The sequence below is a fragment of the Miniopterus schreibersii genome (assembly GCF_964146895.1).
Source record: "Miniopterus schreibersii genome assembly, chromosome: 2".
NCBI lineage: Eukaryota > Metazoa > Chordata > Mammalia > Chiroptera > Miniopteridae > Miniopterus > Miniopterus schreibersii.
Genome location: NC_138102.1, coordinates 92,361,520 through 92,388,091, shown reverse-complemented (window position 1 = coordinate 92,388,091; position 26,572 = coordinate 92,361,520). Strand labels below are relative to the sequence as shown.

The 26,572-nt window shown below is 42.2% G+C and overlaps 2 protein-coding genes across 18 annotated transcripts in view; one reads left to right on the top strand and one right to left on the bottom strand.

The window, feature by feature from the left end:
- ARHGEF4 (Rho guanine nucleotide exchange factor 4) overlaps positions 1-19,288 on the top strand; it is a gene marked incomplete at its 3' end in the record, with an annotated part of 40,745 nt that extends 21,457 nt beyond the window's left edge. Inside the window, 7 exon segments of the mRNA XM_081127747.1 lie at positions 16,508-16,608; positions 16,610-16,616; positions 16,620-16,637; positions 17,379-17,600; positions 17,926-18,025; positions 18,629-18,768; positions 19,244-19,288. Coding sequence (XP_080983873.1) covers positions 16,508-16,608; positions 16,610-16,616; positions 16,620-16,637; positions 17,379-17,600; positions 17,926-18,025; positions 18,629-18,768; positions 19,244-19,288 — 633 coding nt within the window.
- A 1,190-nt stretch (positions 19,289-20,478) lies between these two features.
- The window catches only part of FAM168B (family with sequence similarity 168 member B), a 69,406-nt gene continuing 63,312 nt past the window's right edge, over positions 20,479-26,572 (bottom strand). For 13 of the 17 annotated variants that reach the window (XM_081129474.1, XM_081129489.1, XM_081129480.1 and 10 more), the window contains 2 exons: positions 25,372-25,500; positions 20,479-24,936 (listed from right to left, as the gene is read on the bottom strand). In XM_081129474.1, the coding sequence (XP_080985600.1) occupies positions 25,388-25,500 (113 nt within the window). In that variant the 3' untranslated portion in view covers positions 20,479-24,936; positions 25,372-25,387. Of the gene's footprint in view, positions 25,206-25,371; positions 25,501-26,572 lie in introns of all 17 variants that reach the window. The other 4 variants (XM_081129478.1, XM_081129476.1, XM_081129477.1 and 1 more) reach the window with 1 other exon arrangement.

Here is a 26,572-nt window from a genome sequence, read left to right as displayed (position 1 = left end):
TGGTGCATGCCACGACACTCAAATTGAGCCACCTGGCCAGGGCTGCTGCTTCATTATCTTGAAATAGGTGCTTTAACATTTCTTATAATACTGGTATGGTGGTAAAAAACTTCTTTAGCTTTTTTTGTCGGGGAATCTCTTCATTTCTCCTTCATTTTTAAGTGATAGCCTTGCTGACTAATGTAGTCTGGGTTGTAGATCCAGGATTTTCTTCACTTTGAATATTTCATACTAATCCCTTCCAGTGGGAAATGTTCTGTTCAGAAATCATCTGATAGTCTTATGGGAGGTCCTTTGTAGGTAATTCCCTTTCTCTTGCAGCTTTTAGGATTCCCTCTTTGTCTTTAAGATGTACAATTTTAATTATATGTCTTGGTATGGGCCTCTTTGGGTATAACTTTTTTGGGACTCCACACTTCCTGGACTTAATGGGTCTCTTTCCTTCACCAGGTGAGGGGAGATTTTGGTCATTATTTTTCTTCAAATAGATTCTCAATCTTTTGCTATCTTCCTCTTCTGGTACCCCTATTATGTGGATATTTTGCTTCATGTTTTCCCAAAAGTCCCATAAACTATTTTTTAAAAATTCCTTTTTTCTTTTTGCTGCACTGACTGGGTGTTTTTTTCTACTTTTTTGCTCAGATCACTGATTTGATCCTCTCCTTTATCCCATCTGTTTATGCCTTCCAGTGTATTCTTCATTTCCTATACTGTATTCTTCATTTCTGATTCGTCCTTTATATGGTTTATATGTTCTTTTGCATGGTTGTTCAGAATCCTATAACCATTACATTGAACTCTATATCTGATAAGTTGCCTGCCTCTATTTCATTTAGCTCTTTTTCTCGAGTTTTCCCTGTTCTTCCATTTGGTGCCTGTTTTGTCTCCCCATTCTAGCTGTCTGTGTTTGTTTCTTTGCATTTGATAGATTTGTTATAACTCCTAGTCTTAATGGGGTGACCATATGTAGGTGTCCTGTGGGGTCCAGTGGTGCAGTGTGCTTGATCACCTGAACTGGGTGCTCCATGACTTCCTTATGTGGTGTATGTTGGTCCTCATGCTGTAATTCTTTATTTTATGTATTTTTTTCAATTGTTCAAAATATTACAGATATCCCCTTTTCCCCCCATTGGCCCTTTCTGCCTGCCAATGTCTCCCCACCCCATGCTTCCACCATACTATTGTCTGTGTCCATAGGTTATGCATATAAACTATTTGGTTAATCTCTCCTGACCCTATTCACACCCCAACCTTCCCTCTGAGATTTGTCAGTATGTTTCATGCTTCTATGTCACTGAATTTATTTTGTTCATCAGTTTATTATGTTCTCTAGATTTTACATATAAGTGAGATCATGTGATTTGCCTTTCTTTGCCTGGCTTATTTTGCTTAGTGCAATACTCTCCAGGTCCATGCATACTGTTCCAAAGGGTAAGAGATCCTTCTTTTAAAGCTGAATAGTATTCCATGGTGTAAATGTCCCACAGCTTTTTTTATCCACTCATCTACTGATGGGCACTTGGGCTGTTTCCAAATCTTAGCTATGGTAAATTGTGCTGCTATGAATATAGGGGTGCATATATTGTTTCTCATTAGTGTTTCAGGATTCTTAGGATGTATTCCTGGAAGTGGGATCACTGGGTGAAAAGGCAGTACATTTTTATTTTTTGAGGAAATTCCATATTCTTTTTGATAGCGGCTGCGCCACTCTGCATTGCCACCAGTAGTGTAGCAGGGTTCCCCTTTTTCCACATCCTCACCAGCAAGTGTCCTTTATTGATTTGTTGATGGTAGCCATTCTGACAGGTGTGAAGTGATACTTGATTGTTGTTTTAATTTGCATCTCTCTGATGATTAATGATGTTGAGCATTTTTCATGTCTCTTGACCATCTGTATGTCCTCTTTGGAGAAGTGTCTATTCAAGTCCTTTGCTCATTTTTTAATTGGATTGTCTTCCTCTTGTTGAGTTGTATGTGTTCTTTGTACACTTTGGAAGTTAGCCCATTATCAGATGCATCCTTGACAAATATGTTCTCCCATACCATGGGGTTTCTTTGTATTTTTGGGCTGATTTCTTTTGCTGTGCAGAAGCTTTTTAGTTTGATGTAATCCCATATGTTTATTTTTTCTTCAATTTCTTTTGCCTAAGAGATATATAGGTGAAAATTCCACTATGTGAGATGTCTGTGACTTTACTGCCTATGTTTTCCTCCAGGATTTCCATGGTTTTGCAACTTACATTTCAGTCTTTTATCCATTTTGAATTTATCCTTGTGTATGGAGTATGCTGGTAATCTAGTTTCATATTTTTACATGTACTTGTCCGATTTTCCCAACACCATTTATTGAAGACATTGTCTTTACTCATTGTTTACTTTTGCCTCCTTTGTCAAATATTAACTGATCATAATGGCGTGGGTCTTTTTCTAGAGTCTCTGTTCTATTCCATTGATCTATATGTCTGTTGTTGTACAAATACCAGGCTGTTTTGATTACAGTGGTTTTGCAGTATAGTTTGATATCCAGTAAAGTGGTCCTTCCAACTCTGATCTTTTTTCTCAAGATTGCTGAGGATATTAGGGGTCTTTTTTGTTTCCATTTAAATTTTTGGAATATTTGTTCTAGTTCTGTGAAATATACTGTTGGTATTTTAATAGGAATTGTATTGAATCTATAGATTGCCTTGGCTAGTATGGACATTTTACTGATATTCATTCTTCCAATCCATGAACATGGTATATTCTTCCACTTGTTTATATCTTCTTCTATTTCCTTTGGCAGTTCCATGCAGTGTTCTGAGTACAGTTCTTTCACATCCTTGGTTAATTTTATTCCTACGTACCTTATTTTTTCAGTTGCAATGGTAAATGGTATTGCTTTTATAGTTTCTGTTTCTGAGAGGTCATTGTTGGTAGATAAAAATGCCATCGATTTTTTGATGATAATTTTGTATCCAGCTACCTTGCCAAATTCACTTATCAAATCTAGTATTACTTTGGTGGAGCCTTTGGGGTTTTCTATAATATCATGTCATCTGCAAATAATGACAGTTTTAACTCCTCCTTTCCAATATGGATACCTTTCATGTTTTCTTCCTTTCTGGTAGCTGTGGCAAGGACTTCCAGTACTATGTTGAATAAGAGTTCGGAACCCTGTCTAGTTCCTGTTTTTAAGGGAAATGCTTTTAGTTTTTGACCACTGAGTATGATGTTGTCTGTAGGTGTGTGGTATATGGCCTTTATTATGTTAAGGTATAGTCCCTCTATTCCCACTTCGCTGACAGTTTTAATCAAAATAGGTGCTGGATTTTGTCCTGTGATTTTTCTGCATCTATTATATATGATTTTTGTCCTTCATTTTATGTGATGTATCACATTTATTGATTTCTGAATATTGTCCCAGCCTTACAAACCCAGAATAAATACCACTTGGCCCTGTTGTATGATTTTTTTTTTAAATTTTTTGTTTTGCTTAAAATATTAAAGATGTCTCTTTTTCTCCCCAATGAGCCATTCCACCCTGTCCCATCCCCCTCCCCAGTCTCTCTCCCCACCATTGTCCGTGTCTTTGGATTGTGCATATATGCATATAAATTCTTTGGTTACTCTCTCCTCCTCCACCCACCCAATCTCCTCCATCCTTCTGACATTGGTCAGTTTGATCTATGCTTCCATGTCATTGAATCTATTCTGTTAATCTGTTTACTAAGATCTTTAGATTCCACATAAAAGCAAGATCATGTGATTTATTTTTCCATGCCTGGCTTCACTTAGCATAATTTTCTCCAGGTCCATCCATACTATCCCAAAGGGTATTCTTCTTCTTTATAGCTGCATAGTATTCCAAGGTGCATATGTCCCATAGCATTTTTATCCACTCATCTACTGATGGGCACTTGGGCTGTTTCCAGATCTTAGCTATTATAAATTGCGCTCCAATGAACATAGGGGTGCATATATTCTTTCTGATTAGTGTTTCAGGATTTTTATGATACATTCCTAGGAGTGGAATCACTGGGTCAAAAGGCAGCTCGATTTTTAATTTTTTGACAAACCTTCATACTGTTTTCCATAGTGGTTGCACCAGTCAGCATACCCAACAGCAGTGTACTAGGGTTTCCCTTTCTCCACATCCTTGTCAGCACATGTCATTTGTTGACTTGTTGATGGTAGCTATTCTTACAGGTGTGAAGTGATACCTCATTGTCGTTTTAATTTGCATCTCTCTGGTGATTGGCGATGTTGAGCATTTTCTCATGTGTCTCTTGATCATCTGTATGTCCTCTCTGGAGAAGTGTCTATTCGGGTTCTTTGCCCATTTCTTAATTGGGTTGTTTGTCTTCCTCTTGCTGAGTAATATGAGTTCTTTTACACTTTGGAAAATAGCCTCTTATCAGATACATCCTTAGCAAATATGTTTTCCCAGTCCTCTGTATTTTGGGGTTCCTCTGTATTTTGAGGCTGTTTTCTTTTGCTGTGCAGAAGCTTTTTAGTTTGATGTAGTCCCATATGTTTATTTTTTCTTTTGTTTCTCTTGCCCTAGGAGATGTCTCAGTGAAAATTCCACTACATGGGATCTCTGTGACTTTACTGCCTATGTTTTCTTCCAGGATTTTATGGTTTTGTGACTTACATTTAAGTGTTTTATCCATTTTTATTTTTGTCTATGATGAAAGTTGGTCTAGTTTCATTTTTTTGCATGTATCCGTCCAATTTTCCCAGCATCACTTATTGAAGAGACTGTATTTACTCCATTAGATGTTCTTGCCTCCTTTGTCAAATATTAACTGACCATAATGGCATGGGTCTACTTCTGGGGACTCTGTTCTGTTCCATTGATCTATATGCCTTTTGTTGTACCAATACCAGGCCATTTTCATTACAAAGGCTTTGTAATACAGTTTGAAATCTGGTAATATGATCCCTCCCACTCTGTTCTTTTTTCTCATGATGGCTGCAACTATTTGGGGCCTTTTTTGTTCCATATTAATTTTTGAAATGTTTGTTCTAGGTCTGTGAAATATGCTGTTGCTATTTTAATAGGAATTGCATTGAATCTACAGAGTATATGGGGTACTATGGACATTTTAATGATATTAATTCTTCCAATCCATGAGCAAGGTATATTCTTCCATTTGTTTAAATCTTCCTCTATTTCTTTTTTCAGTGTCATGTAGTTTCCTGAGTACAGGTCTTTTACACCCTTGGTTAAGTTTATTCCTAGGTATCTTATTTTTTTAGTTGCATTGGTAAATGGTATTGTTTTTTTAGTTTCTCTCTGAAAGTTCATTGTTGGTGTATACAAATGCCATTGATTTTGGATGTTGATTTTGTATCCAGCTACTTTGCCAAATTTCTTTATCCAATCTAGTAGTACTTGAATGGAGTGTTTAGGGTTTTCTATGTACAATATCATATCATCTGCAAATAATGACAGTTTTACCTTCTCCTTTTCACTTTGGATACCTTTTATGTTTTCTTCCTGTCTTATGGCTGTGGTTAAGACTTCCAGTACTATGTTGAATAAGAGTGGTGAAAACAGACATCCCTGTCTTGTTCCTGTTTTTAACAGAAATGGTTTTAGTTTTTGCCCTTTGAGTATGATGTTGGCTGTATGTCTGTTATATATGGCCTTTATTAGGTTGAGGTATGATCCCTCTATTCCCATTTTGCTGAGAGTTTTTATCAGAAATAGAACCTGGATTTTGTCAAATGCTTTTTTTGCTTCTATTGATATGATCATATGATTTTTGTCCTTCATTTTGTTTATGTGATGTATCACATTTATTGACTTGTGGATATTGTACCAGCCTTGCATCCCCGGAATGAATCCCACTTCGTCATGATGTGCGATCTTTTTAATGTATTGCTGGATCCAGTTTGCTAGTATTTTAGTGAGGATTTTAACATCTATGTTCATCAGGGATATTGGCCTGCAATTTTCTTTCTTTGCAGTGTCTTTATCCAGTTTTGGGATTAAGATGATGCTGGCCTCATAAAAAGAGATTGGGAGTTTTCCCTCTTGAATTTTCTGGAATAGTTTGAATAGGTGTTAATTCTTTGAATTTTTGGTAACACTCACCTGTAAATCCATCTGGTCCAGGACTTTTGTTTTCTGGGAGTTTTTTGATTACTGCTTCAATTTCATTAGTTGGTATCGATCTATTCAGTTTTTCTGCCTCTTCTTGGTTCAGCTTTCGAAGGTTGTATGCCTCTAGGATTTTGTCCACTTCCTCCATGTTGTCCAATTTGTGAGCATATAGTTGCTCATAGTATTTTCTTACAATCCTTTCTATTTCTGTTGGGTCAGTTGTTATATCACCTCTTTCATTTCTGATTTTATTTATTTGGGTCCTCAATCTTTGTTTCTTAGTGAGTCTGGCTAAAGGTGCATCTACCTTTTTCAAAGAACCAGCTCTTGGTTTCATTGATTTTTTGTATTGTTTTTTTGGTCTCTATGTCATTAATTTCTGCTCTGATTTTATTATTTCCTTCCTTCTACTTCCTCAGGGCTTTTCTTGCTGTTCTAGTTCTAGTTCTCTTAGTTGTTGTGTTTGATGGTTCATTATATCTTTTTCTTGTTTCTTCAGATAGGTCTGTAATGCTACAAATTTTCCTCTCATGACTGCTTCTGTCTTATCCCATAGATTTGGGGTTGTTGTCTGTTCATTTTTGTTACTTTCCATGAAGTGTTTGATTTCTTCCTTGATCTCATTGGTAACCCATTCATTGTTTAATAACATGCTATTTAGCCTCCATGTGTTTGAATATTTTTGAGTTTTTTTAAAGTGGTTGATTTCTAGTTTCATGGCATTGTGATCTTAGAAGATGCTTGATATGATTTCAATCTTCTTATATTTGTAGAGGCTTGCCTTGTGCCCTAATATGTGGTCTATTTTTGAGAATGTTCCATGTGCACTTGAGAAGAATGTGTATTCTGCTGCTTTGGGGTGAAGTGTTCTGTAAAAGTCATTTAAATCCATTAGGTCTAGTGAGTCATTTAAGGTCTGTCTTTCTCTGTTGATTTTTTGTCTTGATGATCCGTCAAATGCTGACAGTGGGGTGTTAAAGTCCCCCCTATGATTGTGTTTCTGTCAATCTCCCCCTTAGTCGCCTAAGAAATTTTTAATATATTTAGGTGTTCCTTTAATGGGTGCATAAGTGTCTATAAGTGTTATTTTCTCCTGTTGGATTGATCCCTTTAGTAATATGTAGTGACCATCTTTGTCCTTGTTATGGTCTTTATTTTGAAGTCTATTTTGTCAGAAATCAGAATTGCTACTCCAGCTTTCTTTTCCTTTCCATTTGCATGGAATATTTTACTCCATCCCTTTACTTTTAGCCTGTGTGTCTTTTGCTCTCAGGTGGGTCTCTTGTAGATAGCATATATTTGGGTCTTGTTTTCTTATCCATTCAGCTGCCCTATGTCTTTTGATTAGACCATTTATTCCGTTTACATTTAAGATTACTATTAATATAAACTTATTTAATGCCATTTTTCTCCTTTACGCTGATGTACCTTTATGTCACTATTCTTTCTCTTTCTTAAAGCAGTCCTTTTATCATTTCTTGCATTGCCGTTTTGGTGGTACTGAACTACTTTACCCTTTTTTTTTTTTTTGTCTGGGAAGCTCTTTATTTCACCTTCAATTTTTAAATGATAGCCTTGCTGGATAAAGCAATCTTGGTTGCATGTTCTGGCTTTTGATTACTTTGAGAACTTCATGCCACTCCCTTCTGGCCTGAAGAGTTTCTGTTGAGAAATCAGCTGTCAGCCTTATGGGGGTTGGCTTGTAGGTCACTGCTTGTCTCTCTCTTGCAGCCCTTAATATTTTCTCTTTGTCCTTGACATTTGCCATTTTAATTATGATTTGTCTTGGAGCGGGTCTCTTTGGGTCCCCCTTATTTGGAACCCTCTGTGCTTCCTGAACTTGTGTGGCTTTCTCCCTTGCCAGCCTAGGGAAATTTTCTATCATTATTTCCTCCACCAGGTTCTCTGTCCCATGCTCTCTTTCCGCCCCCTCTGGTACTCCTATAATGTGAATGTTGTTTCACTTTATGTTGTCCCAAAGCTCCCTTAGACTGTCCTCATGCTTTTTAAGTGTTTTTTCTTTTTGCTGCTCTGATTTTTTCTATCTTGTCTTCTAAGTCACTTATTCTATCCTCTGCTTCATTGAGCCTACTTTTAATTCCTTCCAGTGTATTCTTGATAGCAGATACAGCATTCTTTATTTCTGCCTGATTTTTGTTCATGTTATGTATCCCTTTTTTCATTTTTTCCCTAAAGTCCTCAATCTTATCCTCTATTGCCTTGTTTTTCGCTTTAAGTTCCTTGAACATCTTCATTGTCAATACTCTGAACTCTGTTTCTGATAGCATGCTTAACTCCATCTCATCAAAGACTTCTGGCAATGTTTCCTTTTCTTTAATTTGAGGGTTGTTTGTCTCACCATTTTGGTAGGTCTTAGTCTTTGTATCTATATATTAGATATATTTTCTGTCTCCCAGTCTTGTGGCATGGGATTTTGTCTTGTGGGTCCAGTGGAGCCCAGAGGTGTGTTTTCCTCATACTTCTGAGCTCTTTGCTCTAGGCGTGTCCCTCTTGTGGGTGTCCCTTTTGTGGTTTCTTTATGATCTCCTGTTGTGGTTGGTCTAGAATGTTGTTGATCAGTCCTTGGGAGGACTCTCCTCTCAGGCTGGCTAACTGTGTCTGTCCCAACCTCATCATATAAGCTGTTGTATGGGTGCTGGCATGGCACGACAATACACAACTAAACTTCCAGGAAACAAGAGGTATCTTACAAAATATCTTGACAGTCTCAATGAAAACAACCCATGTGAAAATAGAACTGGGAGAGTGAAAGGAGAACACACACACACAAAAAGAAAAACTTTAAAAAAAGAAAGAAAAGTAACTCTTAGAGAGAGAGATGTATATTGTTGTTAATGGTGAAAATTTTGAAAATAATAATAAACTAAAATATAAAAATAGAGAAGCTACTGGGAGATAACAGAAGCAGAGAAAAGATTCTGAAAGAAGGGCCAGCAAAAAATTAAGGTAGCAAATTGGAATAGGATAATAGTTGAAAATGAGAAAATAAAAATACAATAAAGAGAAGAAGAGAAACTAACAAACAAAAGACAGGAATACAGAAGGGAGGATAACAAAAGAACGAAAAAAAAGTAGAAAAAGGAAAAAAAAAAGAAAAAAAATTATGCCAATGGATCGAGAGGAGAGAGAGAGAGAGCCCAGGCAGGGAGGGAGTCTGGTAAGAGATTTGGTGGAAACTATAGAGGAAAGCAGTAAGCTTGGTTATAATGATAAAGTCGCAGTTGTTAAGCAGGGATATCAAGAAAGTCTTGATAGTGGAAGCAAGGATAAAACAAAACAAAGCAAATAAACAAAACAAAACTAAAAACAGACTAAGCAAGATAAAATTCTTTTATAAAAAAAAATTTAGTTAAAAATGTTTTATAAAAAAATTTTAAAAAATTATTATAAAATTTAAAGAAGAAAAAACAAATAAATTTCCCCCCCTTTCTCTTCTTTCTAAGGAAAAAAGAGAAAAAACAAAGAAACAAACACACAAACAAAGAAACAAACAAAACCAAAACCAAAACCAAACAAAAAATCAGAAGAAAAAAAGATAGTCCATCAGGTGAGCTGCTTCTGGGCAGCTTATGTTGTCAGCAGCTCACTGATTTCCATTCTTCTGGGAGGTACTTGCGTATCAGCCAATCTCAGGAGCTGTCTAGGTTTGGCTCTGGTGTCTTTAGGTAGATGGTTGATCTGAGACTCTCCGTGGATCACCTCCTCTTGTCAGCTATTTTGCAACCTTGTAGTTGCCTTTTCTTACTCCAGAGTCTTCTGTAGAGTGTTTAGGGTGCAGGATGGCTAGTGTAGCCCAGGGTATCACTCCCCTTAGAGGTTTCGCTGTCAGGCACTCACTGTGCGGGAGTTAGTATCTCCTCAGTCCCTACCCTGTCCTCTGATTCTAGTTCCCCATGCACTGGCCTGATGCAGTTTCAGATTGATTTCAGCCTGTTGTCTTTTCTGTATGGGCCATTTTAGCAGCCTTGGCTCAGTGGGTTCAATTAAAGAAACATTCTGGTGAGCCTTTTGCCTGCCCAGCCCCCAGCAGGGGTTTTCAGCATTTACTCCAGCTCCCAAACAACAGTCCCTGAGAGTCTTATTCTTGTAATGTACTCTTGGGAGCTGTTCTCCCTCCCCCCTCAGGACTGTGCCCTCTGGGTGTGTCTGGGGCCTCAGTGAGCTGGACCAGCCCCTTTCCTATTGGGGGTGGTGCTCCTGGCTGCAGGAGAGGCAGGCAGGCTCCGCCCTTCCCTTCCTAGCTCTGGTTGGCTGTTCACACCAGGCCTGCTCCTAACACAGTCTACTGTGAAGACCCCAATCCCAGCCTCCGCTTATCTGTCTGCCCAGTGCATGCCAGGAAGGTGGGAGCAAGTTCTGTGATCAGACTCACAAATGCACAAAGCAACACACAGGTAGAGTGTCTGCCCTGTAGGGTCCCACAGCCTGGGTGCCAAGGCACCCAGCTGGAGGGGCCCCAAAGTCAGCTTCACGCAGCTCCCTACATTGCTGTTCTCAACAAAGCTGGGGCAGCTTCACACACCACCATGGTGCCCCTCAGGGCTGGTCACCAATCCCATCCACATGGCACCGGGAGCTCAGGGCAGGAGGACAACCTCAGGGCTGGTCACAGATCCCAGCCTCTCTGAAGCAGGAGCTCAGGGCTGGAGGGCTCCTCCCCTCCCCCACATCATGCAGATTCAGTGCTTTCTGGGGCTCAATACAATGCCTTACAGGGAGGCCTGCCACACACAGGCACAGAGGGTCCCTGTGTGTGGCTGCTCAGCACAGTCCTCTGGTCCCTTACCACTTGGGTGCCACCCACTTTGGGACAGCCCTTCCTAAGGTCAGCACCCTGAGCATTAGACGCTGGTCACTTCTGCCACTAGAAGCTTTGTTTCCTTAGGAAGGCACCATCCACCACTAGAGGCTTTGTTTCCTAGAAAGGTGCTATCCCCTCTTTGTGGAATCACCGCTTCCCTGGTTCCCTCTGCCCTTTCCACGGGGCGCTCCTTCCCCTCTCATCTGCTCCGGGTGTGGGATCCCCGCCTTTGGATGCTGGTCCACACTCCCGAGCGAGTGGAGGGAGCTTTGCAGCCTCCAAACCTCTGGGCTTGGAGTCCAGCACAGGCTTCAGGAGGACTCCCCCATCCTATGCCCCGCTCTCTTACCAGACTCTGCGATGTTTCTTCAGTTCTCCCCACTTGCACTCCTTCCACTCCTTTCTCTGGTTTTTCCAAGCTGGCTATGTAGGATTTTAGGAGTCAATCGTGTCCATGGCTGGGCGGGGGGGGGGGGGGGGGGGGGGGAGGTGCACTCTCCTGCTTCTCACAGTGCTGTCATCTTCCCTGCCACCTGATCTTCTTAATGTATTGCTGCATGTAGTTTGCTAGTATTTTGTTGAGATTTTTGCATGTATATTCATCAGGGTTACTGGCCTGTAATTTTCTTTCTTTGAAGTGTCTTTATCTGGTTTAGGGTTTAGGATGGTGCTGGCCTCATAAAGAAAGCTTGGGAGTTTTCCCTCCTCTTGAATTTTCTGGAATAGCTTGAGGAGAATAGGTGTTAATTTTTCTTTGAATGTTTCATAAAACTCACCTCTAAATCCATCTGGTCTGGACTTTTGTTTGCTGGAAGTTTTTTGATTACTGATTCAATTTCATTAGTTATTATCAGTCCATTCACGGTTTCTGATTTTTCCTTATTTAACTTTGGAAGATTGTATGTATCTAGGAATTTATCCATTTCACCCATGTTGTCCACTTTGTTGGCATATATTTGCTCATAGAGTTTTCTTACAATCCCTTGTATTTCTGTTGGGTCAGTTGTTATATCGCCTCTTTCATTTCTGATTTTATTTATTTGGGTCCTCTCTGTTTCTTGGTGATTCTGGCTGAAGGTTCATCAATCTTATTTATCTTTTTAAAGAAGTTACTCTTGGTTTCATTGATTTTTTTTTTGTAGTGGTTTTTTAGTCTCTATGTCCTTTAAAGGTACTGTGTCATTTAAGGTCTGTGTTTCTCTGTTGATTTTTTTGTCTTGATGATCTGTCCCATGACAGAGGGGTGTTAAAGTCCTCCACTATGATTGTGTTGTTGTTGATTGCCCCCTCAAAGTCCATGAAGATATTTTTTATATATTTAGGTGCTCCTATATTGGGTGCATATATGTTTATAAGGATTATTTCCTCCTGTTGGACTGATCCCTGTGGTATTATGTAGTGACTATTTTTGTCTCTTGTTATGGTCTTTATTTTGAAGTCTGTTTTGTCAGAAACAAGTATTGCCACTCCAGCTCTTTTTTTCTTTCCATTTGCATGGAATATTTTATTCCATCCCTTCACTTTTAGCTCCTGTGAATCTTTAGCTGTCAGGTGGGGGTCTTGCAGACAGCATATATGTGGGTAATATTTTCTTATCCATTCAGCTACTCTATGTCTTTTGATGGAGCATTTAATCTGTTTACATTTAAGGTTATTACTGATATATACTTATTTAATGTCATTTTTCCCCCTTAAGATGATGTACCTTTATTTCAATACCCTTTCTTCATCTTAAAGAGTCCTTTTTCACATTTCTTGCAATGCTGGTTTGGTGGTACTGAACTCCTTTTGTCTCCTTTTGTCTGGGAAGGTCTTTATGTCACCTTCAATTTTAAATGATAGCCTTGCTGGATAAAACAGTCTTGGTTGCACATTCTTGGTTTTCATTACTTTGAGAACTCCATGCCACCCCCTTCTGGCCTGAAGTGTTTCTGTTGAGAAATCTGTTGGGGGTTGGCTTGTAGGTCACCACATGTCTCTCTCTTGCAGCCTTTAATATTGCCTCTTTGTCCTTAACATTTGCCATTTTAATTATGATGTGTCTTGGAGTGGGTCTCTTTGGGTTCCTCTTGTTTGGAACCCTCTGTGCTTTCTGAACTTGTTTGGCTTTCTCTCTCACCAGGAAAGGCAAGTTTTCTGTCATTATTTCTTCCACCAAGTTCTCTATCCCTTGCTGACTTTCCTACCCCTGTGGTACCCCTATGATGCAAATGTTGTTTTGCTTCATGTTGTCCCAAAGTTCCCTGAAACTATCCTCATGGTTTTAAAGTATTGTTTTTTTCTGCTCTGATGCAGTTTTTTTTTTTTCTACCACATCTTCTAATTCACTTATTCTATCCTCTGCTTTACTCAGGTTTTTAATTCCTTCCAGTGTATTCTTGATATCAGATATAGTATTCTTCATTTCTGCCTGGTTCTTATTTATCATATCTGTATATTTTTCATGCTGATGAAGCTTTCACTAAATTCCTGGACCTTCCCATTAAGTATCTTGTGGTTCTCATTAATTTCCTTGAGCATCTTTATAACCATCACGCTGAACTCTATTTCTGATAACTTGCTTAACTCCATCTCATGAAGGTCTTTTTCTGGTGCCTTCTCCTTTTCTTTAGTTTGGGTGTTGTTTCTCTGTACCCCACTTTACTGACTCAGTGTTTGTATATGTGTATTAAATATATTTGCTCTCTCCCAGTCTTGTGGGGTGGGATTTTGTAGTGTGCATCCAGTGGTGTGTTTTCCTTATACTTCTGAACTATATATTCTCGGTGTATCCCTTTTGTGGGTCTTTGGGCTCTCCTGTTGTGATTGGGTCTAGATTGTTGTTGACCCATTACTAGGAGGACCCTCCTCTCAGGTTGGCTAACTGTGAGGCTCAGCCACAATCACGTCATGTGAACTGTTGTATAGGTGCTGACAGGGCGAAACAATATAGAACCAAACTTCCAGGAAACTAACAGTAACTTACAGAATATCCTGACAATCACAATGAAAACAACCCAAGAGAAAGGAGAATTGGGAGAGTGAAGGGAGAACACAAATGCTAAAGCAAAAAAAAAGGAGACAGAGAGAGAGAAGGATATTATTGTTAATAGTAAAATAATAATAATAATAATAAAATAAGATAAAAAGTAAAAGATAGAGAAGCTGCTGGGAGATAAAAAGGGCAGAGAAAAGATTTTGAAAGGAATGAAAGGTTAGCCAAAAATTAAGTGTAGAGAGTAGGAATAGGAATGGTTGAAAAATAAAAAATAAAAATTAAATAGAAAAACACAAAGAAACAAAAAGACAGGAAGATAGAGAATAAAAGGGGAGAAAAAGACGCGAAGAAAAAAAGAAAGTTATGCCAATGGAATAAGAAGAGAGATAGAGATAATGTAAGGGCAGGGAAGGACACCAGTAAGAGATATGGGGGAAACAATAGAGAAAAGCAATAAATTTATACGTTATAATGAAAATATCCCAGCAATAATGCAGAGAATATCAAGAAAATCTTGATAATAGGACAAAAAACAAAACAAAGCAAAACAAGCAAAGCAAGACAAAACATTTAAAGAAATTAAAAACAATTAAAAATTTTAAAAAGAGAACTTTGTTCTTCTCTCTTTTTTCTATTAAAAAAAAAAGCCCATCAGATGAGTTTCATCTGGGCAGCTTATGTTGTCTGAGGCTCACTGTTTTATATGCTGATTTCGGGTCTCCTGGGTGGTACTTGTGTTTCAGCCAATGTCACGAGCTGTCTAGGTTTGCTTAGGTAGTTGGCTGGTCTGAGGCTTTCTGTGGACCACCTCCATTTGTCTATTTTTCCGCCCCCTTGTGGTTGGCTGGTCTTACTCCAGAGTCTTCTGAAGAGTCTTTAGGGTGCAGGCGTGCTAGAGTAGCTCAGGTTATTGCTCGCCTTACTTTGAGGCTTCACTGTCAGGCACTCACTATGGGGAAATCAATCTCTGCTTCAAAGCCAACTCCTCAGTCTCTACCCTATCCTCCAATTCTAGTTTCCCATAGAATGGCCTGCTGCAATTTCAGATTGACTTCAGTTTGTTGCCTTTTCTGTATGGGCAGTTTCAGTGGCCTGCACTCACTGGGTTTGATTAAAAAATGATTCCAGTGAGCACACTGCCTGCCCAGCGCCCAGGAAGGGTTTTAAGTTTTCCCCCAATTCCCAAACAATAGTCCCTGAGAGTCTTATTCTTGTATTGTCATTCTGTGAGCTGGTCTACCTTCCCCCTCAGGACTGTGCCCTGCGGGGGATATCTGGGGCTTCCGTGAGTTGAGCCAGCCCCTTTCCTGTTGGGGGTGGTGCTCTTAATCTGAGGGAGAGTTAGGTATCCTCTGCCCCTCCTTTCCCAGATCTGCTTGGCTGATCTCACAGGGTGCTCAGTTCAAACTCTCCGCAATGCAGACACAAATCCTAGCTTTCACTGGTCTGTCTCCCCAATGCAAGCCAGGAAGGTGGACAACCCTTCAGCAATCAAAAATTCAAAAATGCACAAAGCAACAAACAGGCAGAGAACCGGCCCTGCAAGGTCCCATTGCCCCGGTGCCTCGGAACCAAGGAGGGGGTCACAAAATCAGCCCTACATAGGTTCCCTGCACAGCTGATCTCAGTAAAGCTGGGGAAGTTCCTTGGGCGCTATCCTGGCTCCCCTCAGAGCAGGTTAAAAATCTCAGATTCTCCTCACTAGCAGCTCACGCGGCTGGAGACCTGATCTGCCCCACTGGTGGCTCCGGTCCTCTCTCCAGTGGCAGGAGGGCTCTCTTCCCCTTCCTCATGCCACAGTTAAAATGCTATTTGCGGTTCTACACAATGCCTTATGGGAAAGCAGAGGATCCCTGAAGGTGGCTGCTGAGTGTAGCCTTCTGGCCCCTTTCTATTCAGAAGCCACATACTGTAGGACAGCCTTTTCTGCAGTCAGCACCTGGGGTGAAAGACTGTCCCGGCTGCTGCCATTATGTGTGTTGTTTTACTGGGAAGGAATGGTTCCCTCCTCACAGGCACACTTGCCCTAGCTCCCTCTCCCTGCCCTGCCCAGGCTCTCCTTCCTTTCTCTTCCACTCTGGGTTTGAGATCCCAGCTTTTGGATGCCAGTCCACACTCCCAAGGGGAGGGAGCTTTGCAGCCTCTAACCCCCAGCCTTCACAGCCTAGCACTGGCTTTCAATGGCCCCCCTTTCAATGGTCCCCCTCTCTTACCAGACTCTATGTTTCTTCAGTGCTCCTTACTTGAAATATGTCCACTCAGGTATATTTCTTGTGTTTTTCCAAGCTGGTTATGCCATATTTTAGCGGTAAATCAAGCTCTTGGCTAAGAGCAAGGGCGCTCTGCTTATTGTCAGAGTGCCACCATCTTCCCTTTCCTCTGTAATTGAGTGCTATTGATTTGTTCATACATGGCACTGACCCTCAGATGGGTTATGAGGCTCAAGTTCCACTACAGCGTGTTACCTGCTCTACAGGTGCTGACCACATGAAGTGGAATTTGCGTCTGCAGTGTCTGGTGCCTGCCAAGATCCCTCTGTGGATATGTTGCTTGTGAAGCTTATTGGGTCCTGCTCTGATGTTGTCTGAAGCTCACTGCTCTCTTTGCTGTCTCTCAGGAGGAAGATCTCCTGATCAGGAGCTCTGCACTCATCTACTTGGAGGAGCTGATTCAAGTTAAACAGCCACAAGCCAAGAGCCAGCAGAGGATATTTTTTCTCTGACCACTAATTCATCTACTGTAAGAAGGTACTGTAAAGTCTCTCTTTCCTCCTGGACGAGCATATTTAGAGCAGGAATGGAGAAAGTGAAGCTGAGGACTGGAAACAGCTGCCCAGAGAAAAGGTGCCACACACAGGTGGTTCCTTTTTTTCCAGGAGCCCTGAGTACAGCAGGCCCTTCCCTGGTCTTGCCCTTTGGGCCAGGATGAAGGTGGCTCTCTGCAGAGTGAGCCTAGTAGCCCAGGGGCCATGGGGTGGCCCTCACAGCCTAACCAGGGTGCAGTGCTATTGAGAATACCCTCCTTCTCTCTGAACAAAACTCACCTTCACCTCCCCCACCCTGGGGTCCTCTGCTCCAGTAACTTCCCTACTTCCTCTGTGCTACTAACTTCTACTCCTCTTTCAAAACATGGCCCATGTATACCTGGTGCTCTTCTGCTGTGGTATAAGCCATGGCTCACTGTCTGTATTCATGGCTGCCTGCCCACAAAACTACAGGTGCCCTAAAAGACCCTCAGGCTAGCCAGGAACTTAACTGGAGGTGTGAAGCTCCTCATCATAGATTTGGCACATAGTTGGGGGCTGCATTAGGCTCGCTCTGCCCTCATGAGCTCATCCTCTGCTGCGGAGGTAGGTGTGGCCCACTAGCCCTTCCAATTACAGGGCAGAGTATGAGGCCGGGCCTTGGGGACAGTCAGGAGAGCAGTTCAAAGGATGGAGAGGAGTTGAACAAACAGGCTGGGCCAGGGGCTCATGGTATCTCTGGCAGGACCTTCTACACCAGGATGTGCCATACTATAAGGGCCGAGGGGAGATGGATAGCTTGGAGGTGGTGGATCTAGAGGACTGGAAGGACAGAGACCTCCACATGAGCATCAAGAATGCCTTCTGGCTGCACTGTGGAACCATGAGAGAGAGCTACCTTCTGTGTGCCAGGAAGCCTGAGCAGAGCCAGCGTTGGCTCAGCGCCTTCACCAGGGAGAGGGGGCAGGTGAGGTTGGCCCCTCACACTCAGCAGGGGCCAGATTGGCTCTTGGCCTGTGAAAAGCCTCTGGTGAAAGATGGGGAAGGGCAAGGGGAGGATATGGGGAAGGCCCTGAGAGGGGCACCAGGAGGGGTACCCTGGGTCTGCCAGGAGCCAAGGCCAGATGGCTGAGCAGGACACTGAGTCCCTGCAGCATGATGAGCCCTGAGCTCTGTGGGACGAGCAGGGTACACAGAGGGCTGCACCACGGTCAGGAAGCATAGGACAAGAGGACTGTGGGCAGGGGGTGAGGGGGAGATAGAAGAGCAGCCAAGTCCTAGCAGGGAAGCAGGTGTCTCATTTGTGCCCCTCCCTCCCGGGCTTCTCCATCACCGAGCTACAGAGGAAGCAGGCCATGCTGAATGCCAGCAAGGTAGCTGGGAAGCCCAAAGGTAAGCAGGTGGTAGTCCCACCTCCACCCTTAGCAGCCTAGTCCTAGCCATGATCAAACCCTTCTCTGACCCCCAAAGTAAAGAGGACCTGGGTCCTCAGTTACCACTGCCCTTTGCAGATGCATATTCCCAAAGGTTGTGATAAGGGGTCACCACTGATGAAACATGTCAGTATGCAGTTGATATTCTTTTTCTACATCCCCTCAACCCCCTCCCCCCCCAAGCAATACCACTAGTGACAGTGCTCACTTCCTCAGCAAGGCCTGCTTTGTGGCAGTCATCCTCACAACTACCTGGCAAGAAGCTCATATCCCCATCCTACAGAGGCACTGTCACTGCCTTGCATAGGGTCTGTTCCATGGAGAAGCTCCAGGGCCTCACACCTTCCCAGGCCCCCTAGCCATCATCTCTGCAGATTATAGGAGGGCGGCCCAGGTCCCTGGGTGTAATCAGCTCCACAGGAAGCAAGTTCCCTACCATGGGGGTCTGAGGCAGAGCCTTGAGACAGGCCCCATTCCATCACCCCACAGCAGAAGATGCCACTCTGCCCTGTACCACTGACTCCCTAGGCACCTATATAACTCCTTCTGTCTTCTTACCCAGCCCTTGGCCAGCCCTACTACCTGATGCGCCAGAAGCACCTGGCACTGCCAACCAGCCTGCCCCAGCAACAGATCTTGGTGCTGGCAGAGCCCAAGTGGAAGCCCTCCACCTTCTGGCACAGCATTGGCCTCCTTCCGCAAGTGAGCCTATGCCCTATCCAACAGCACTGTCTGGACCTGCTATGCCTGCTGCCTCCAGGTTTTCCTCCCCAAGGCTCACCCATGGCATCTTGCCCTCCTCTGCCTATTCTGCAAACTGGAAGTGAGCAGGGCTGAGCAAGAAAGTGGCTTGGTGCCACCAATATGTACCAGGCTCTGCACCTGTTCTTGGTTCTTCCTCACTACTGATGCACTGAAGATATCAGCTGGAGGGGCAGGAGCCCCATAGCACAGGAACCTCCCGCCACCCTCCAGAGTTTTGTGGGGTCTCCTTGGAGCCACAGCTGAGAAACACCAGCCAGGTGGACATGTGTGAAAGGACTGACCACTTCAGACCTTCTTTGGGCATCTAATCATTCCTCCTCCTCCTGTTTTCTCTGGGCAGGAAGAGGCTGTCTGCCTCCCACCACTTGGAAAGCTGGGCTGTGTGCCCCTCTGCCCTCCAATTCTCTTGCAGGCCTCCAGCTGGTGGTGCCAGGCAGCTGGCATCCCTGGAGGGTAGGAATCAGGAATTCTGCATATGACCATACCTGACCCCAGGGCCCACCCATTTCGCCTCCCAGTTCCTCTCTAGACACTCCTGGCTGATGTTTTTATAATCAACTGCAAACTTCCATCAGGGTATATCCACATATAGCCATGTGCTGACTCCAGAACCTGGTTCCAGTTTTTTGTTTGGATTTTGTTTTTCTAAAAATAAAGGAAAAGAATTGTTAGTGACACAGGAAGATTGTCTTACCCTAAGTGAGCATGATGAGAGGCCACAAGGACTGAGTTCTATGGCCCAGCATCCAGGACTGACCTGCCCACCCAGAGGCCAGTGTACATGTGGGTTGGAGGGAAGCCCACATCCCTCCCCAAGGAGGGGTGCCTGTGAGTGCAGCCAGGGCCTGGCTTGTGGGTGCAAAGTACCGAGCAGCCCCTCTGGCAGCACATAGTCACTTTCACTACTGTACCTTCTCCAGGCCAAAAACCACATTTAATTTCATAAAGAAACTTGGGAAAAATAATCTGGCTGCTAGCCCTTGTTTTCTGTTGGTGTCTGTGCATTTTCTTCTTTGCATGTCCATCCTTCTGTGCTTGTTATCTGTCTCTACCCCAGGACTTTCCTTAACCTGGAAGAAATGAGCCCAGTAGCACCCAGAGGTGGGGGTGGGGCCTCACCTAGTTGGGACAATGCCTCAGGGATTTGGTGGAGAGAGGCTAAGGTGGCCAGGCTGAGTGCTTCAGAGAAGCTCAGGGCATCTGGTAAAATAGCTGGGAGCTGTCCAGGTGTAGGGTATAGCTGGTTCAGCCTCTCCCTCCCCTTAGAGCCTGGACTGCTCTCAGAGTTTGTATTTAGTTGAAGTTAGCAAGTGTGTTTGCGGGACAGGCAGTCCATAATCTTTCTGGGTCTCAGCATCTTCCTCAGTGACAAGGGAAAGAATGTGTCTCCCAGGAGGACGTAGGCTACAGGACCAGGAGAAGAGGAATGAGGATGGCTTCCCTACCCTTCCCACCTGGGGAAACAGTCCCCACCACCTGCTGCCTCCACATACATTGCCAAGGTCAAGAGTACATGGCTTGAGTTGGGAGGAAGCTGAGCACCACAAGGATTTTTGTCCAGAACCCCTAGAAACTACACCACCTCCCAGCCAGGCGAACCACCTTGAGACAAAACCTACAGGGAAAAAAATCATGAAAACCTTAATATGCAACACAAGTTCATCTTTATTGAAAACTGCAGTGTTAATACATAACTCTTGTTACAATACACGTGCTTTTAATAATTTTAAATCTGAACTCATCTACTTATCAAATTGCATAAAAAATTAAAACAGTATGAATTTACACATAACAGAACTGGCTCAGGATGGATATTCCATTCCTTTGTATTGATTGACACCTAAGTTCAATGCAGAGGTGAAGGATACCTTTAACACTGGAAGACAATGCTGACCTTAAGCTTAAAAATGTACCAAGAGAACAGTCTAAAAAACAGTATTTAGAAATCATTAAAAAATTTTTTTAAAAGGAACCATTTCCTAGTTAGTTACAACCTATGTGACTCCTTGGTGCCTCTCCTTCAAGTGGCTGTCAGAACAATCCTGCATGGCGTGCAAGAGTGCTGGCCTCAGATCCACCCCACTAATCAGTCATCTGCACAAGGACCTGGGGAGACTCCAACAGGGCTCAGGAGGCTGAGATGAGCAGCCTGTCATCTCCAATGTACAAATCCGAGAGAATATCATCTCCCATAGCTCATTCAGATTCCCTGGACAGAGATGTCTGCATCTCCTCTGTCCCTGTCCCAAGTGAGTTGACTTTAGTCCTGGGGACTCTTATAAAGTGATTCCACAGGTTTTCTGTTCAAGTGAATAGGGTGGATAAAGAGACAAATCCTCTGAAACATGTAAAGATCAACTTTGCAACTTTCTACCTGAAAAGATCAGACCCTCCTCTGAAGCGTGTCATCTGCAGTCTACTCAAGTCTGCTGTACCTTCAGGAAACTCAGGGACAAGGACACAGGGGGACACGTGGAATGACACACACATATACACACTTGAGATGTGCCAGGGAGGAGAGCTGAACAGTCTGGCCTTTCCCTAAGCCAACCACACTCCTCTTTACAGACATCCCTATACCATAGAAAGCACCAGAGAAGGACCAGAAATTGCCTCCAACCTCAAGCCATGCACCCTTAAACTGCCTTTGCAGCCAATGGAGGATATCAGATGTTCTGTCCTTTCTCGGCAATGCTCAGGATGGGAATGACTGGGTCATCCATCTGCTGTTAGCGGCCAGATGAGGAGAAGGTCGCCTAATTGGTCAGAGTAATACTGTTTCCAAAGGACAGGAAAAGTCTGGGTTTTCATTTTAAAACAGGTTCCACTATTGATATGGCCTGTGTTTACCATCCTTCCACCACCACTGGCAGGCACATTCACAGAAACCCATATAAGGGGACAACTGCCAGATATTAGCATATCCAAAGTGCCTTAAGAATATATTTCCTCTCATTATTTGAAGTTATGATGCTACCAGAGAGAGTCAGGCATTGTCTTTCCAAACTGGGAAGGGCAGAATGCTTAATGATCAGGTAGGTACCCAGCCTAAGCCTCACAACCTTCCTCTATCTTCTATAAATACTACATTTGCACTGCACACAAGAAACATTCACAGAATAGCAAGGGGTAGGCCTAATAACCACACCAACGAGAATGCTCTGAAAAGATTTAACACAAGAAACATAAAAGGTTCTGGAAGCACCTCTGTGCCTGTTTACCACAAATGGCCCTAGCCCTAATGTTGTCCTCCCTTCTCAGAGGCAGTGAGTTAATGGGACCATGGCTTGTTCATTGCTAAACACTAAGTCATCCGGCCCAGGGCCAAACAAGAGTTCCATAAGCAGGGAAACAGACCTCCTAAACTTTAGGGAAGAGGCTGTAAAACAAAACAAATTAAATACCCACGATGATGTCCATGTCCCTGATGTCCATGAAGTTGCCTGTCTCAACTTAAAAAAGAACTGCAATTCAGCTAAAAGACTCACAAATTAGGAAGCCAAATTTCTTTAAATGTTACATTATTGTGCGTTGGATATCAAATTATGCAAGTTTATAACAGGACTTCTATTCCTCAGTTAATTGTACTAGGAAGAATTAAAAACACTGCTAAAATTATAATCTATCATACTTTTACTGTTCATAAGTCCAGATTCATACACACCAGACAAGATCTACATTTCACCATCATATTTGATAGCTGATGCCCTGATAGTTTCAAATTGAAAAGATGTATTCCGTAATGCAAAAGTATTTGATAATGTCTCTCAGTTCAACCTGACAAAAGGGAAAAGATTTAAAAAGAAAATTATAGGGGGAAAGTGTTTATGAAGCTAATATAAATGGTGGAAAATGCAACTCATTCTGCTTTCTCTTGAAAACACCATTTAATTTAGTGCTTGTGAAAACACTCACCCTGTATGTGCCAAGTCTCAAGCAAGCCTGAAGAAACATCCTATATAACTTCAAATAGCTTCCTCTTGATTTCAAATGACTCCACCCCTTACAGGTAGCCATATGTGTGTGTGTGTATGTGTATGTGTATGTTTTCCCATTTTGTTGTTTGGGATGTTTTAAAAGCATACACTAAAATCACATTTTCTCCTACCTACTACACTAAATTAGGGAAACTGAGTTCTCTGTTACTTGGTCAGTTCAGTTCCTGGAATCTACTGATTATAAACCATCCACTATACAGATGGAATTACAACACAAAAGTTTAATAAGTGTACACACACACACACACACACACACACAGGTTAAGTGCTCATGAAGCAATTTAAAGTACTTATCAGTAAACACACTATGTTAACAGACATTAGGAATAAGAAATCTTTTCTTTATAATGACCCATGCAAAAATATTCCTAAACTTCTTATAAAATAATATGCGAAAAAACATTACGAAGAATACTTACTATAAAAAATAAGGTTACCAAAGGCTCAGAGTCCCACTCACCAATCTGACTGAATGCCTAATCAGAGCTAGAGCCCTGACCTAGTTGCCAGAGACATAAGAAGAGTAGGGTCCCCTCCCTAACCAAAGTACACAGCACCTGAAACAATGATGGGGTAGAACAGGGGAACACCCTTCCCCCAACCTGTCTGACAAACTGCTGAGACTCACTCTGACTTTATCTGAGAACAGGCTCACTCCTATCAATACAAGTTGAGCCCATTTAGGCAAAAAAAAAATTAAAAAAATCCTTGATTTCTTATGTACAATATTCATATTTTAAACACAAAAATCCTTTCTATAATAAACCCCGGCAGGCAAATGCATTCTGATGCTGCCTGACCCTTTGCTGTCCATACCTGCTATGTGATGAGTGCCCTCAGCTGCCAGTAGAGATGGCAAAAGAGGCTCACAAACAACAGACATCAGGTCTTCTTCCCTCACCTCCCAAAACCAGCTCTACATGGTCTCAGAGGATTAAGTCCCCATCAAGTGGACAGGCCCAAACATAGCCATGGCCCTACACCTCTCAACAAGTAATCAATTTGAAATAAAGTTTTGTTCCCTTTTTAATAGTTCTTAAATATACAACTTTCTTCAGGACAGCTGAGATATCTTTACCCTTCTTTGTGGGGGAAAGAATAGCAATGCCTACATATGTTTTCAGCTAACTCAAACATTTCTCAGGAAAGGAAAAACAGAAATGATTTTCTAAGTTAAATCAAGAAGAGAACAATACCTTCTCCAAGTCTGTCTGTTTATTTCACATATCTTCCACCCCAGGAAAGTAATTTAATTCTACATAGGGCTTTTCTAATAAAGATACAGAAAACAGCATCTCTGTCTGTAATAGGTTTATAATGAAAATTTATATAGCAATCTAGAGAAAACTGCTTTGCTGATAGACAAACTGCCTCTTACCCCTAAATGTACTGGCCATACAACTCTAATCTTTCATGATCTTTTAAGAATGTCCACATCACACTGATCCCACAAGCTTAAATGAAAAGACAGGGATGCCCATTAACCTGGCTATCCCACGTAGCTGTGGCCCACCCCACACTCCCCGTCCCTGCAACTCTCTTCCAGTGCAATCAGTGTGAAAGAAACAGATGGCTAAAAACTCAAATTTTGTGTTTCCAACTGGCAACCCACATCAACCCCAAAGGTTGAAGAATCACTTAAGAGATTTCAGATGTTCTATGAAGAAATCCACTTTAACACATCTTTAAGACTCTGCATATATTACAACACTGCATTAGTGATACAAGTTGTAAAATATTTTTCCGTTCCTTTGGATTTTGCATATGATGGTTTTGCATCAGTCACTGCAGGTAGTTTGAGCAAGCTTTGTTTTTGTGTTTGTTTTTTTAAACATGCATGCAACTAGATATGATTTCAGAATACATTTAATACTCCCTTTTTATCATTACAGTTAGCTAAAAAAATTGCCAGGCAGCCCCAAAACAGGATTATGACCAACCCACAGTTAGTTGGAGACTAATGGCACTGAGATCTGCAAGGCCAGGCCATAGTAGTGTTTAGCTAAGTGTCGAGAGCATTAAGAAGAAAGTCCTGGTTGGAGGCACGAGGCCTGCAGCACCAGCTGTGGAACATCCATGATGTGACTGCACAGCTCCATCCTCAAACCTGGGTGGGGGGAGAAAGACAGATACAAAATCACAGAGCTCCTCTGGCATTGCTGCTTTGAAAAGAAGGCATTTTAATTAGAGGAGGATGAAATTCACAAGAACCAAAAAGGGCAGCAGAAGGAAATGCCACTGTTCCTGGTTCCCGCCAACCTCACAGAGACTTCCAAGTATAACTGGAATGCTACTTATCTTGCAGGAGGCGGGTACAAGGAACAAAGTGTATAGTGTACATAGCAAGTACTCAATGGTTTCCGTCTTTCTTCTACTCTGTAGAGACCAAATATGAACAAAAATTTAAACACTGCATTCCCCTTGGGTGAACAGTCAGGTAGCATTTTTCTTATTAGTGCTTAAATTATGGTAGATTTGTCATTCTCCACTGGAAAAAATGCACTTTAGTCAAGAGCCAACCCAGGCTTCACTGGTCACTTACATTTGCAGGTGATCGATCACCACTGAGGGGGCACATAGCTGTAGGTGGGCGTTCCTGGACCCCGATACGTGGGCACAGTGACTGGGTGGGGGGTGACAGGAGTTGGGGAGTGGGCAGTCAGCAGAGTACCTGTAAGAAAGAGCAGCACGTCTCAGTGGTAGGTAGCATAGCCCACACTCAATGCTGGCCTTATATCATCACTGCACAGCTTTACACTGTCTCTGACAAGGAGGGAGGTCAGAAAGAGGGGAAAGGCCTTGACTTGAGTGCTGTCAGAACTCTGATTATATAAGAACTCAAAGATGTATAAACAAAGAAAGCTCGTATTGGTAATACATTTGTGGGAACCTTTATGCCTTCCCTTCATATAAGCATACTCAATTATTTTTGTGGATTAGATGATAAAAGACAAAATAAAAATATTATTATTCAGCCTTAAAAAAGAAAGAAATTTGTCACATGCTACAACTCATATGAACCTTGAGAACATTATGCTAGGTGGGAAAAAAACAGTCACAAAAACACAAATACTGTATGATTCCACTTATTTGAAGTCCCTAGAGTAGTCAAATTGATAGACAGAAAGAATGGCGGTGTCAGGGGTTGGGGTTCAGGGGGAAAGAGAAATTGTTTAGTGCTTCAGTTTTGCAAGATAAAATAGTTCTGGAAATGTTTCACAACAGTGTGAATATACTTAACACTATTGAACTGTACGCTGAAAAATGGATAATATGATAACAAATAAATGGAAGAGAGGGATTGAGGGAGGTTACAAACTATATAAACTTATGAGTACATTAAGAGAAAGGTATTTTTCCCTAACCTGAAGAAAAGTCAGCAATTATTTGAGTCCATTTACAGACAAGCACTACCTCAAACATAACACCTTCATCTTGCACTTCTTCACTCTCCTGTCTCCCTGCCCACACCCATCACAGATTTATCTTCACCTCCCTCTATCTGCCTCAAACATGCAGTTCTGTCTGTGCCACAATCTCCTCTGCCTTCAAAGATAAGTATGGGAAAACCAACTAAAATAGAGACTTAAGAAGAAACACCTTTCTCTCTGGCACAATATTCTTACACTGAAGTAAAATCTAGAAAACAGAGGGAACAGTACTTTAAAAAAAAAATCCCAGCCATGGACAACCAAGTGCATAGTGTATACCTGGCACAGAGGTGCCAGGACTCCAGGTAGATA